We start from the raw sequence: 14883 nt of genomic DNA on the forward strand, positions 1-14883 counted from the left end.
ATAGTTAAATTATTTGCTTCCTAACAACCATATGTGAACCCGTTCATTTTAATCTATAATTAAATTGTTTGCTCCCTTACAAGCAGCATATGTGAACCCGTTCATTTTGAGATATAATTAATTAATTCTGCTACAGAAAAGTTGTTTGGTTGCTATTCTACACAAACTAGAAGTTAACTTATTAGGCCAAGTAAAATTATCTGATCTTGGGTTTCTAATAAATCTATGCTAGTAATAGGTCAAACTAATATTTCTACTTTGTCTAGTGACTTCTTTGTTCTAAACTTTTCTTCTCATAGAAAAACCAGGCATGGATTCCCAAAATAGACCTTTAGTTCGTGACTAATTTGGGGTTGTTTAAAAAAGATAGGGATGCAAGTTTCAACTGACTAGAATAGAGTCGCATGTTTCTCATGTTAAAGTGAAATTACGTAACACGTCAATATAATATTATAAACTAATAAAAATTGGCAATAAAATTGAAATTATTTCTTCCAAAAACTAGGAACCAAATGATCCCTAATTCGTGTGTTTTATATACATCATCACTCGTAGTAATCTAAAAAATCAAGGGTTTATCCTTTGTTGTTAACATTTTTGTGACCTGCAAACGAGTGCTTAATATTCCACCCGGAGGAAAAAGAACTACTTTCAAACATAGGGGAGAGGACCCAATACTTGAGAACCCTAACTTTGCGCTTATCAAAACCCTACGTAAAATTTTCAAATCACTCCCAATTTTTTACAGCAGCTTACTTAATGAGTCGTCTACTTATAACTAAGGTTTCAAGTCCACGTCATCCATTATGATGCCACATCAACATGTTTTTTGCCAAGTTGTCCGAAACAGCCCAAAAAAAAGTGAGACCAATGGTTGTGCATAAAAGGTACCTATAGTTGAACAGCTGATGTGGCATCACATCATTGATTAATTTTTATAACTGAAGGTACATTTTATTCAATTTTGGGTAGTTAGCATTGTACTAACAACTTTAAAGTCACAAGTATTAGTACAATGTTGTCAAAAAATTGCACAATATGTCAATAAGTGTAGGTATTAAGTGAACAACTCCTATCACAACTATTGGAACACGTTCAAGTACTGGGTCCTCTCCCCTAGTTGCAGAAAATAATTGGAACGGGAAAGGGCAAATATGATATTCCTTATAACCCCCAAAACATCAATTGGGTATGCAAAAGGCTGCCAATAAATCCTGCAGCAATTATTGTACTGGGATCAAAGAAAGAAGAAAACTTAATGCCAACAGCACCAAAATCCAATGGTCTATTATGAACTCCTAGACACTAAACTGGCTTCCCAACTAGTGAAGCATTATTAACTGAATGTAGTTATTCATTATTGTGAACAATGAACAGCGGTTGTGAAGCACAAGCCAAAGAAAATTACTAGTAGTTGATGGTGCATACCAAAAATTAGCAAAGAATGGTAAAATCCACAAGCGACAATGCAATGTGTACATAACAATGCTGAAATGAATATCATATTGGTTATTGCTTTGCAAAGAAAAAAAGTTTTAATTCCTCATATTTTTCATTAATTATTGCATACTAGACCTCTCACGATAATAGTTCCTTTATTGTTGCCTTACATGGAACTTGAAGACATAGCGGACCATGCAACAAAAATTGAACATAGTTCAACGCCAATTTGTCTTTATGGTTCTTGCAAATAAGCTTACTAATAACTTGATCAGATCTGCGTTCTTCTGAAATTTTACTATGTTATCCTGCAAAAGTTTTCCTAAATGACAGCCCAAAGCACAGGGAGGAAAACAATTGTTAACTCCAAACACCAGGGTTTGAAGTCAATTTTGAATTAAATAAGTTCAGCTGAAAAATTCTCTCTTGTATTACTGCAACTACTTTTATCATCAAAAAGGTGAGTTTTTAGCACACATACTTCCCAGTATACAAGTCATAAACCAACCATACCACGATTTGTTACTGGTAACATTTCCTCAGTAACCAGGTCTGTAAAAATTTCAGTATTTTGCATAGTCCTCTTCCACTAGTGCCATATCAGAAGCAAGCAAAGAAGCATCTGAAATTTTGGATCCAGAATGCACATAATTAATTAACGATATAGAATCCAAGAAGAAAATATAGCTCAATGATGCTGATAACAACAGAACAAGAAAGAATGCCCTGATTGCTAACTAGAGGCAGATGGCCTAAATAGTAAACTATTAGTCTTGTATGCTTCTACTTGGGAATTAGCTATTGCTTCAGGTACAAATTTTGACTAAAATCTCGTCCCTTTTAAACATAAGATTTCAAAATAAAAACTTCACTTCTAGTACATATCAATGCGGCATTCCTGCATTATACCTCGGTAATACAAAACTAAGCTCCAACATTAACTAGTATATTGATTCATATCCACAGCCTCGTGAGGTGTCACTGGTAACAGACACGAACAACAGCAGCTTCAACATAGCCCCACCCATCTTCAAAATCTGGTCCAACCCAATATCCAGAAAATATATGAATTCCTAATGATACCAGCTGGAAACGATTTGATACGTCTGCAATAACTATTCTGTATGCCAGCAAAGAAGAAATAGTGTCCAGAGTAGACCCATTAAACTGCAATAAGGTATTGAACTTGGGTGAAGGTCTAAATAGTTGATTAGCTACAGAACCCAACACAAGCACTTGCTTCATTGGAAAGCTTAGTACATTCTTCATATGCTTTTTATGTTCTCTTGTATTGCCTTGTCGTACAACAAAATTACACTCCATTTGCTTGAGGGTTAAGCTGGCATGAACTAGAGGAGCCAATACATTCTATGGGTCAGATATAAGCCCTCAAAGTTATATCAATATTTGATTTCTAAGCAATGAAATACAAAGAAGTGGTTAAGATAAAAACATCTGAGAGTTTTTAATTGTTCATCTATTCTTATTCTTAGAACATAAGGTGAAAACATAAAACTTTAAAATATCTACATGGACAAACTAGATGGGTAACTAAAAGGATTTAAGAAAAACCTCTGCATGCCATCATATTTGCTTGTATGCTGGTAAACTTTAACAGCTTTCTCAGATGATACTGGTTCTCTTGCTGCAGAACTTCACAAGGAAGCAAAGAAACAGTCATCAAACTTCCATTGTAGGAAACCCTTGCCTACATGTCATCTATAAATGTTAGCTGAGAATATTCAAATATCTTAAGCAACTTTCTTGAAAACCTTTGTGTATCATGTAAACCAACTAAAGGAATATGACATAAATTATTCACCAGATAGTGCAGCATTCTTAAACTTAAAAGGAAAGGCAGCTGTATTTGAAACAGATCTAGTTAGGTTTTTTTGCCTTGTTAACTCCATTCCGTATAGTAAAGTTGCTTTATACTGGCCACTGAAGGTCAAAACAAAAGTATGTAATGAATAAAGGGTAGAAGCATTGATGTATGCAAATAAACTGAATGGTGAATAGCAAACCGTAGATTTAAAAAGGAAAAAATTGGCTAACCAATATTGCATGTTTGCCAAATTAGCATTGCTATAAATAAACAGCTTAATAATTGCCATTGCTTAAATGGAACACTATCACATTTTGTACAATAACATTTTTCATTAATATACCTGCCTATTATTAAACTGAAGATAGAGGAAACTTGTGGCATAAGATGACTGAGTACAACATGATATACTAAGCCCAAGTGATATGATGACAGGCTAATAAATTATCATGAAGAAAATTGCAATGGATCATAAAGCGCAGAAGCATTAAGATGGTGGAGATAGACCAGAAATTAGCATATCGGTGTCTTAAATTCTCGAAGTATGTTGTGTAGCTATTAGATTTGGAGTATTCAATTTATAATAAATATAACATTGCACCCAAAGACGTGAATTTTCCAAAATAATTATGCAATGATACAAAGGGTGTTCTCCTTTGTATTTATATCAAAAAGTGCATTATTGAATTTTTTAATTGTTTAGTCGCCTATTTTTGTCTGAAAAGCTTTGATCGATGACATAACTAATTTTTCCTTGGATCTTGAAAAAAGTGTGATTTTCAGAATTAAAACTTTATTTTACTATTTTAAGGTGACTTTAAAAATGAATAATAGCAGAGTATTGTAGGTGGGAAGTTGGTGTTTGTGGGTGAAAACCCAATTTGTCCCATCTTAAGGGTTGTTTGTAGAAGTGGTCCCTTTATTGTGTAGGAGGCTTCTGGCACTTTCTTTCTCACACAAATATTAGAGATCTAGGGAAAATGCACCTCCTTTCTCACCTTTAAGGTAATAGAGATCAAAATTCTTATGCCATTCTCACCCACCTTGGATATTAGATATCTAAGAGCAGTCTACCCTCTTACTCACCTAGGACACGAGAGATTTAGGTGTAGTATGTTTCCATGATTCATCTTTGGCTATTAAAAGCTCCAAAGTGATTAACTGTTTCATGTGTGTCTCAAATTGCTATTGTCATCCTTCTAATTGGAATAACTTGTGATTTTCATGTCTACACAATTATATTTTTTGCATATTTATGACAATCTTGTGTGATGTGTTTGAGTAAGATAACACGGTGTTTGTTTCCAAGTATAGAAGGGTGTGCCTCAACATCCTCAACATCTCACATGGTAACATGTGATCACTATTGGTTTGTGTTGGAGCTTCTTGGAGAACTTGAGAAAAGTTATAATTTTGTGATAAATTCTTTTAGGCTTGTAAACAATTTTCAACGGTTCCCATCCATGTATTCATTGGATGCAAGTGAATTTGTAACAATAATTATATTATGGAAAAGGGATGGAAATAGTTGGGCATGAAAGAAATCATTTAAACAAAATGAATGTCATTCTTTAAAAATGTGTAATCAAGTATTTTTCAATTGTTAAAACATGATGCTACGGAAGAGTGAAATTCAATAATGTACTTGTTTAAACCCAAACTTATTAGTTTAGAGTTGTGCATGGAAATGCAGTTTGGATCTTTTGGCTTGTGTAGACTTAACCATGTCTTACTAGATGATCCTTTTGATATTGGTGGTTGTTTTTCATCTCAATCTTGGTTTTGGGGGTTGGTAAGTTGGTTGTCCACAAGGTATCTTTGACCATGTTTAGATTTGAGTTCAGAGAAAACAAGAACCACATTGTTTATTTTGAGTTTTTTTCCAACTTCAAATAGCATGTTCTAGTAATAACAATAATTTGCAAATAACCAACGCAATTCATACTAGTAATAAAGCCATTTTACTAATAAGGTTGACAAGGGTTTTTAGCAAAAGTTCCTTATAGGGAATTGATCCTTGGGGTCTTACTGGGAGGTTTTCAAACCATCATCCCATTGCAAATAGGGACCGCCTCTTTTTGGTTTAGTAGTACTAGTGGTCTTAAATGTTTTTATGTGGTTTTAGGTGGTCTTAGTAGCGATTTTCAAGTCTCCAAATCCAAGAGATACGTTTGAGCAATTTTGGCCTACTACGAAGTCAAGTTTGTCTAGAATGTGAGCGAGAGTTGGGCTAAGCTAGTCAAGGATATGAAGTTGAAACCAAGCAATTTGTAATGAAATCAGTCAAAACCTTTTGAAAATCCTTGTTCCAGCTTCACTTTGACCTTTGAAAGTCAGAAAAGGTTGTAGGAGGTTACACTGCTCAAGGCATGTTGAATCCAAAAATTTGGCAAGTCCAAATGTTTTTTGAAAACTCCCAAAATCTAGAATCTTAATAACTCCTAGAAAGCTGAAACCTATCTCAAAAATCCTGAAAGTATTTATTTAATATATAACTTATAATTAATTAACTTAAATGTCATATTTTATATAAATCCTCTCGCCTTTTGAGTTGAAGAAGTTGACTTGCAGAATTTGGTGGTTAACATGCAAATAAAAACTCCTAGCACTAGGTCATTCTCTGACCATGTTCTAGGATTCTAATCCTCTAGCACCCCAAAATTTTGCCCCTTGCAAAAGCGAGTTCCAAGTCCAAATTGGTGAGAAAAAGTGAGAAAGGCAACAGTGTTGTTTTTTAAGGTTAAGTGGCATTGAGGAAATCCCTTTGGCAAGGCAGATTATGCTTGCCCTAAAGGAAATTCCTCTAGGCAGGGCGGATTTCGGCTACCCTAGAGGAATCCAAATTCCTCTGCCACCCTTGATTTTTGCCCCCTTCTTGTAGCTTAAAATCCTCTCCTCAAATCTGCCTATAGGCAAGTAATCAAGGAAATCAAGTGAGCCAATAGAATTGTTTTGAGGTCAAAATATAAAAAGAAAAGTTAAAATCAGAGTGAAAGATGAGGACTAGAGCATGGAATAAGACCTGATTAAGCACAAATCTGATTACATTGAATGAAGACTCGCTTAGGGGCAAATTAGAGACTTGTTTGCATTTGAAGAAATGAGTAATCACCATAAAAAGGGAAGTCTAAGGAGTGAAGGGAGTAGATTTGTAGTTCTGAAGCCAAAACGATGAGGTATATCAAAGAAGAAATTCCTCTAGGCATGGATGATTTCGCCAGCCCTAAAGGAATCTAAATTTTTCTCTACCCCCAAAATTTCCACCCTCAAGCCTAGGTGATAAAAGGCATCATATGGTTAGACAAACTTATTTCTCCCTTAAATTATAATGGTTGATGCAAGTTTCGATGCTCATAAAGCTACATGGTTGGACAAAATTGACTAAGAAAAAAAGCGTTGATGGCATGATGAAAGAGAATTGGGATAACAAGAAGCCATTAGTTTAAGGGATGGAGTGGAAAGTACAAGGAGGTTGGGATAAGAAGAAGTCATCAGTTCAAGGGATGGAGTGGAAAGTATAAAGAGGTTTCAAAGATGAGAGAAGAGGATGATTGAAAAGATCAAGACAAAATTCCTCAAGGTAGGCCGGAATCTGCCTACCTTTGAGGAATCTAAGATCTCCTCTATCTTAGGTTTCTGCCCTATACCTATATGGAGAAAAGAGGAAAAGTTGTCTTATGAATGATGTAAAAAGGTGATCTAAGCATGAAAATGAAAATCAAAGATCGGATGTTGGCCAAAATTACTTGATGCATTTGAAGGATTGAAAAGCAACGAGGAGATTCCTTAAGCAAGGGCGGAATCCACTTGCCCTTGAGGAATCTATTTCCACCAAGGATCAATGGAAGAAAACTCAAAGCAAAAGGCCTCCAATTCACACAAATGAAAATAAGAACATGGAACGATCGATTGGATCAAGTTTTGGAAGAAAATCCATTGGAAATGAAGTAGGAAATTCAAGAAACCTCTCCATGTCTCAATTTTCACCTTGCAATAGTGATAAAAGCATGCACCAAAGGCCTGCAATCTGCATTGAGAGGAGGAATGATGAAAGGGATGGAAGACATGAAAGGTAGAATTGAATGTAGAAAGATGAAACAAGATTGATGAGAGAATCCTCTAGGCATGGTGGATTTGCTAGTTTTAGAGAATTCATAAATCTTCTCTACCATCAAAATTTTGCCCCTTACATGAAGAAGTTGAGGGTGTATGATAGGCCCCTAGACTTGTCCAAAGTGAATTATTTCCCACTTGATAGAAAATTGGTAAGAAGAACGAGAAATAAATCATCTTGAGGGAGCAAGCTATCAATTGAAGGCAGCAATTGCATCTTTTATCAACCATTTGAAGGCCCCAAAACATCAATTTTAAATTTTAAGGAAGATTCATCTTTGAAAATAAGAGATAGGGGGGGTAAGTAAAACAAAATCTGGGCAGAATATACAAGCACCAGGCCTAGTTAAACTCAAAACTTAGAGAAAATTTGCATGAAGAAGAAACTTTTGGTCTTAAACTAGGGAAGATCCATGATTGCAGTAAAAGAAAAGAGGAATCTAGAGGCAATTTCATTTCATGAAAACTTTAAGATTTCCCTCATTTTGTTTATTTCTTATCAATTTTGTGAGCTTAATACGATTTCTCTTATTTTATTTTTTTGAGAGGTGAAAAAAGAAGCTAGGTGATCAAAGAATGGAAGCAAAGCCATGCTCAAGGACTTCAAATGAGGAGATTCAAATCAGATTGTCAAAATGCATATTCAAGGCAAGAACAAGATGGAGTTCAACGGGATAAAACAAATTCACAAGCCCACAAGAAAAAACAAATGAAAGAAAATCATCAACTTGAATTTCCTCATGAATCCCAAGTTCACTTGGATCCCACTACATGATGACTTCACCACTTCAAGAAGATCAAAGTCAAGGCGTCGAAAGAAATGTCAAGTTTCCAAGTGCAAGCAAGTTCAAATCATGCAAAGAGAAAATTTCCAAGCAGGAAGACAGAGAAAATTCAGAAGATGAAGCGATTTGGGAGTATGCCATCACAATTGAGGGCTTGATAATGTCGAGTATCAAGAAATATTTCCTCAACGCAAAGGATTGACCAAGCCTATGAGATAAGGATGGTGAAGTAGCGCCTACTTATCTTCTACCAATGAGAAAATTCTAGTTACACATGTTCAAGCACACTCGATCATATTATGCCAAGGGTACAATTTTTCCATTGGCTCTCAAAAGTATGAGGAGATTACTTTTAGAGTAGTGTATGAGACTTGTTGAAATAGTTGTCATAATGCTATCAAAGTAATATGTTGATTCATTGTTGGTCTCCATGGTGGATTACTTGTGTTGCTTTGGAGGATTGCATGGTTTCTTCAATTCCTCATTTAGGATTTTATTTCATGCAAAGTACAAGTAGAAATGAATGAATGAAAAATATTGTTGAATGATGATTAATGGTGAAGCTAGTGTCCATGCCTTTTGGGACTTGTCAATTGTAAGCAACAGCACAAAGTTAGTCTGGATCTAAATTGTAAACATTTAACTTCTCTTGGAGATGTCCATTTAGATCGTGCCTTCATAAGGCATTTGATTGAGCATTGATAATATGAAAATCATTCTTGCATCTATAGAAGATAGCACCATCCTATGCCTAGTTGATACAGCAAAGAAAGGATTGGTTAGAAGCTCACCCATCATCAAGATTGTCTTGCATTTATAGAGTTAGAATTTCCCTTGCAAGTTATTTGGTTGGAAGTGATTGGAGAAGTTAAAGTCTAGTTGATATCCATTGAATGAATAGTGTTAAGTCCCTTTGTGATAGCCAACATATCACATCATTAAGACTGACTGAAAGTCCACAGTAAGGAACCTTGATGTTGTCTCATTTGATCGCACAATCTCTATACATTGTTTAGCATATGAACATCCTCATTCAAGAGAGACAGTTTGAGATTTGGTGTTTCATCTCTAAATCGTAAGTAAACGACTCTATATGTTGTAGTGAAACAAAACTTACATCAACAAATCTACCTTCACTTCCCATCAACTTGATTTGATGTCTTGACATGCCCTCTTATACTTTTGGTTGTTTATTTGTTGAATTTGTTCAACTAATTGGATTTGGTTAGTTACTTATAATATATAGACAAGTGGTCATGTCTCCCTTCCTACTAGTCACACGCGACTTGTTGAGAGAATGGCTTGGCAATGTAAATTCATTCTTTAAGGATATGTGCAAGTTAGCTAGTGGGCTTGGACGTAAGAAGGTTGAACTTCAATATGCTATTTGGTCTTTTCCATTTTTGTCCACCATCCTAACAATGTTGTGAGTGGTGGACTCTATTATCAATTGTGAGAAGACTTTGTTTTTATCATGTTGGAGTTAACCACAGTGGTTGTCTTCAGCCTTTTGCTAGTGCAATGTTGTATTTATGGTGGTTGACCTTGTCCTTGGATTGCAATGTTGTTATATGTTGGAACCATCACCATATAAAAGCAAGAGTTATGACATGTATGTCACAATTGTATCACGAATAATTTGTTGGTTTGCCTCCTATCTACTAATGTTCTTATATAAAAGTTAAGGAAGTACCCTAGGATGAGTTCAATCAAATAAATTTGTCAAGGTGATCCATTTCCTTCTTTCAACTAACACAAGCATTGGAGTTTTTAGGCACCCACTAGATAGATCATCAAGACAATGTTCCTCTTTGTATACCACTACTATAGCGCCCCAACCTTCTACATCCCATTCAAAGAAAACTATATCTTCTAATTTTCAGCATTGTCTTTGTTGATGTCAGTTTTTGTACCACATAACATATTAGCAATTGAGTATCTGAAACGGAGTATCAAACACACAATTCCTCTCTTGAAAAGTTAATACTCATGGGACATGAGAATAACTCCAATGTTCCTTACACCTGTGGATACTAACTCAGTATATCGATGTGATTTGCTGGTAATCACGTAGGTGGCCTTACGCTGTTTGTTTGAGGATGACTTGGACTTTGATGGAATGATGGAGATGGTGATTAGATGTGAATGCTAGATGATGTTGATGGAGAGGGTGATGGTGGTGGAGGGCGAATGGTTCTTATAACTTGTGTCTTTCTAACTCTCTTCTTCGAAATTCGAACTCCTAAACTACTTGCTATTCTACTCTTACTCCTATGAATGGAAGATTAGCAAATGCACTGGGATCGAATCCAATGAAAGTTAACCAGCGGCTCCACCTCCATAGATGCAATGATTCAAAGGAAAATGAACTAGTTTACCACACAAGACTTCCCAACAAGCCGCTAGGATGCTAGTGGCCTAGTATTGATTCCTATCAAACATCTACTAATGCTATCATGCAACTATTCATCTACTTTACTCTTATTTAACAACTTGAAATGCAATCCACTTTAATAACTTGAAAAGAAATTTTACTCCAACTATTTGGAAGTAGAAACCATGCAACAATACCAAAAGCTCTTAATCACCATGCAAGTCACAACAATGAGAAAGAAAAGTGATTTTTTGGCAATATCTTTGCAACAATTTCCTCCAACCATTACAAATGAGAGCAAATGGCCTTATATAGAGGCCAAAATGTACAACCGACAATAAAGATAAAGAGGCAAAATCAATGATCCAAATTGAATCCTAAAAACCCTAACTAGGGTTGCCACCCCATCGGCCAATGAGAAGACGCCACCTCGTCAATGGACCAATGAAAAAAGTGAAAAAGTGCCAACCAATGAGAAGGCACCAAAATGGTGGCCAATCAGAATTAGACATTTGTCCTACCCTAGAAGAAAGAGAAATTGCCACTTGGGCTTACATCAAATGATCTAATATAAATCTCCCTTTTTCTTTCATTCTTTTAGCTAAGGCAATGAACCTAGCTAGCTTTTCGTTGACTTCTTCCATGGGAGGGCAAGGTGTATGCTTTATCTTGAGCTCAGCCGATTTCATCATGCTGCTTGCTGCCTATAGTGTCTTCTCATGGTCCTTCTCATACTCTTTTGCAAATCCAATAAATGCATTGAGGGAGGAAAGGGTGCCTAAATGTTTCTTCTTGATAGAAACCTTTCCTAACTCATCCAATCTTGATCCAAATCTTGACTCATCAATGTCCTCTTCTCTGATGTCCTCAAAATCAAGTGTCACTCCAATGTCACTCATCATGGTTGAAATGGAGGTGTCGACGCCTGGGCTGTAATGTGCAATTGCCTTCTGCATCTCCTTGAGTGTTCTCAATCTGGTAGTCAAGGCAACAAACCAAGACTCAACCGTACTCAATCCTCTTTCATCAACCAACTTGGCCCTTTCCAAATATGCCTCTGGTAGCCTAATGAACACCTGTAGCCTGGGAATAGCTAAATCCTTGACCGGAAGGAAATCCTTCCACTCTTCAAATATTTTGAACTTGTTTCTACCAATCACTAATGACCGAAATGTCGAGATGAAGGAAGGCAAGAAATTTCGCCCATCTTGGATTGTATCATGGATCCAATCCCTGACTTCATGTAGCTGAGCTGATATCTCTTCTAGGTTGCTCCTACTTTCTTGAGGAAGGGCTACCTGGTGCAACTATTGGATACGCTAGCAATCTCTCCAATATCTATTCTCAGCTTCCAACTTTATGATCCTTTCATTTGCCTTCCTTAAGCTTTCTCTGATTGAAGCTATACCCTCCTAAATCTCTTCACATTCCATGTGATCCGTGTTTCTTCCCAAGTTGTGTTCCACTATCTCATATTCTTGGGCCGCAATCTCATCCACTGCCTTGTAGACTGTTGGTATAGCAATTTGAACCTTTCGGTGACCATCGTTGTCGCTCCTGATTACCTTTGCCATCATTTTTGCCATTTGTTTCTAGTTCTCGCTATCACCCTTTTCTATTAATCCTTGGACGTCTTCAACTGTTCGGGCGATTACTACCTCGCCTCTTGGCATAAGCATTTTCCTTAACCATAGTGGTGAAGTGCATCTCCCCAAATCTAGATTTGGTTTGACTAACAAAGCATCACCAACGGCCTCAGATGCCTGACTTATTGCCTCAATGTCAATCGGTTCATCTTCTTCTCCACTAGTTACTACCATATCAGGTCCTTATTGGTTTTCTAAGAGACGAGAGTACTCGGTGCTCTCACTATAACCACTTGATTCTGAATCAGAGCTTACCTCTACCACAGCCCCTTTATCACTTGAATTGACCTCTTGGGTTCTAGCCTCAATTATGCTTTCTCTTGATGGTGTTGCATGTTGTCTCTTGGCTGGAGGTTTCGGATGTTCTTTGCTCTTCTCAACCTCCAAAGCTCTCTTCTTGCTTCTAACTATTTCCTGTTGCCGGCTACTTCCTTCACCCTTATGTCCGACTGATTCTGTTGGACCTTCTTTTGGGTTCATCTTCTCATAAGTAAGGGGAATCTGTTGACTTTGTAGCTTACTTAACTTTCCATTATACCATGACTCAGTATGCAAATCAACTGCTCTCGTAACTGCCTCCAAGGAAGGATCCTGATGATCATCCCAATCTACTGGATTCAACTCTATTCCTTCTACTATATCATAATCTTCTCTCAACACCTTTCCATCATCTTACAGTTAATCGGGAATATCAAGGCCTCTCCATTTGATATCTCTCATCATGTTCACTGACAATCTTGAGAAAGCTAGCTTTCTCACATGAAAGTCATCCTTAGCATTAGCCCAAAAGTCCTCTATAGTTGGAACATGTTTAAACGCATTTCCATGAGATACCTTGATAAGACCATTAGGATCTATCCTTGCCTTGCTCTGTACCATCCTAGATGATACCATTCCAATTCCTTCTCCACAGCTGCAAAGGCAACCCGATTGGGGCAACTATCATTGCCAATTCCGAATGAGAAATTAATCCCTATCTTACCTTTGTTTTTTATTGTTCTATCATAATGCTCAAGTTGCCTAGCCAATTCCATCAAAATTACCTTGTCAGGTGGGTATCTTGGAAGCCTCTTGGGACAAACTGCGCTTCCTGCCACTCTAATGTAGGTGAATTGCGAAAATTGGATAAACCAACTTCCATACTTCTTTATCTTTGCTTCTGCTTCCGATGAGAGTCTCTTAGCAGGTGTCCCTTGTAATACCCTTACTATCTTCATGGCAAAGGCATCACAAAACATCTTGTAATCCTTGTTGTGCAAATGAAGTTGTGGATAGCATTCATGCACCAAATATTGCCCCGGCCCATTGCCAACTTCTCCTAAGGCCTTAAGTCCCGGACTTTTATACAATCTAGCAATTAGGTAAAACAGATAGGATCCCATGTAGAATTGTTTTTGGTTTTGTACGGTTCTAAGTTGCAACTCTAGATTCTCGCTTATGATCCTAGCCCAATCATATCTTTTTTTTTCTCTTTCAATTTCATCAATAAAGAAGTACATCCAGTTTTCGAATTGCATACCTTGAGCTAGGCCCATGATCCGGCTGAGAAGCACAATGAGATCTCCATATTCTAATTTGAAATCTGCCACTGTGAGCCTCGATGATCTGGTTACTCCTTTATTTCCCTCATGTAGCCAATCCTATTTTAGATGTGTGAAATAAACTTCCCGGTTATCCTGAAATGATTTGACTACTTGATCCATCATCACCACTGTCATGCTCTTGTACTAGGGAATGTTAAATGCCTCTTCAATCGCTTGTCCACCAATATTGGCCAACACCCTCTTCCCTTCATCAAAAATGATGGATTTACTGATCAGATCAAACCTGGATGCACATTCCATAACCAATTTTGGACAAGGCAAATGTAGGAGGAAAAGTTGTTGCGTGTACAATTTCGCTCCTGTATATCTTCTTTGCCAAGGGGTATTGTCCTTCCTTTAGTCTGTCCTTTACCTATATCATTTTTATTGTACTGACATTAGTATCGGTTATTTGACTCATTTTCGAAAAGAAAGTTGTTTTGGGCATCATATCCTCTTTGTCTTTCTCAGTATTTGTTCTTGCTTGCACTAACATCTACCATCCTAAACATTTATTTCTGCCCCTTCATTCTAAGTGATATGGAGTACCCTTATCGATCTCTAATCTTCTTTCTATTGATGGATTCTACACTTATTTCTGCCTCGCCAAGTCCTATCACTACACTTACCAATCTCCAATCTTTAACCTAGGGGTGGGACTACCACTTATTTCTGCCTCGCCGTTACCTTAGGATGGATTACACTTATATCTCCCAACTTCAATCTAGGGTGGTCTAGCTTGTTTCTGCCTCTTCAAATGTCCTATCATGGATTCTACCCTTATCAATCTCCAATCTTCAACCTAGGATGGAATGATGAAGTGGTGGATGATGAATGCAAGAAGAACCAAGGGAAACAAAACTAGACAAGAACGAAAGAGAGAAATCCGCTTAAGGACCCCTTTCAACCCTAAATGATTTGAAGTTACCTTTACCAATAGTCGGGTCTTCTTTTGGAATTTAGGATCAAACTTAAGAATTTCAAATCCTTTGCAAATCTTGATGTCTTAGCTGAAAAATCAGAATTTGGCCCACTTGAAATTGTCCATGCATGCCACAAAAATCAGACTTTACACCTTGTTTTCTTCTTCAAGCAAAAATCGTCCAACCTTGGAAGA

General features: G+C 36.9%; 1 protein-coding gene across 2 annotated transcripts in view; it reads right to left on the reverse strand.

Annotated features, from left to right (window-relative positions):
* Positions 1-1529: 1529 nt before the first annotated feature.
* Positions 1530-14883, reverse strand: part of LOC149540855 (uncharacterized) — an 86355-nt gene continuing 73001 nt past the window's right edge. Inside the window, exons 2-5 of one of the 2 annotated variants that reach the window (XR_016356448.1) lie at positions 3263-3381; positions 3013-3093; positions 2350-2789; positions 1530-2062 (exon numbers count right to left, since the gene is read on the reverse strand). Coding sequence is in view for 1 of the 2 variants with exons in the window: in XM_089801914.1 (XP_089658040.1) it covers positions 2419-2789; positions 3013-3093; positions 3263-3350 (540 nt within the window). In the remaining variant the exon portion in view is untranslated. The other variant, XM_089801914.1, reaches the window with a different exon arrangement.

Source organism: Cupressus sempervirens, chromosome 9, assembly GCF_028749045.1.
Source record: "Cupressus sempervirens isolate cs-2001-9-10 chromosome 9, ASM2874904v1, whole genome shotgun sequence".
Lineage (NCBI taxonomy): Eukaryota > Viridiplantae > Streptophyta > Pinopsida > Cupressales > Cupressaceae > Cupressus > Cupressus sempervirens.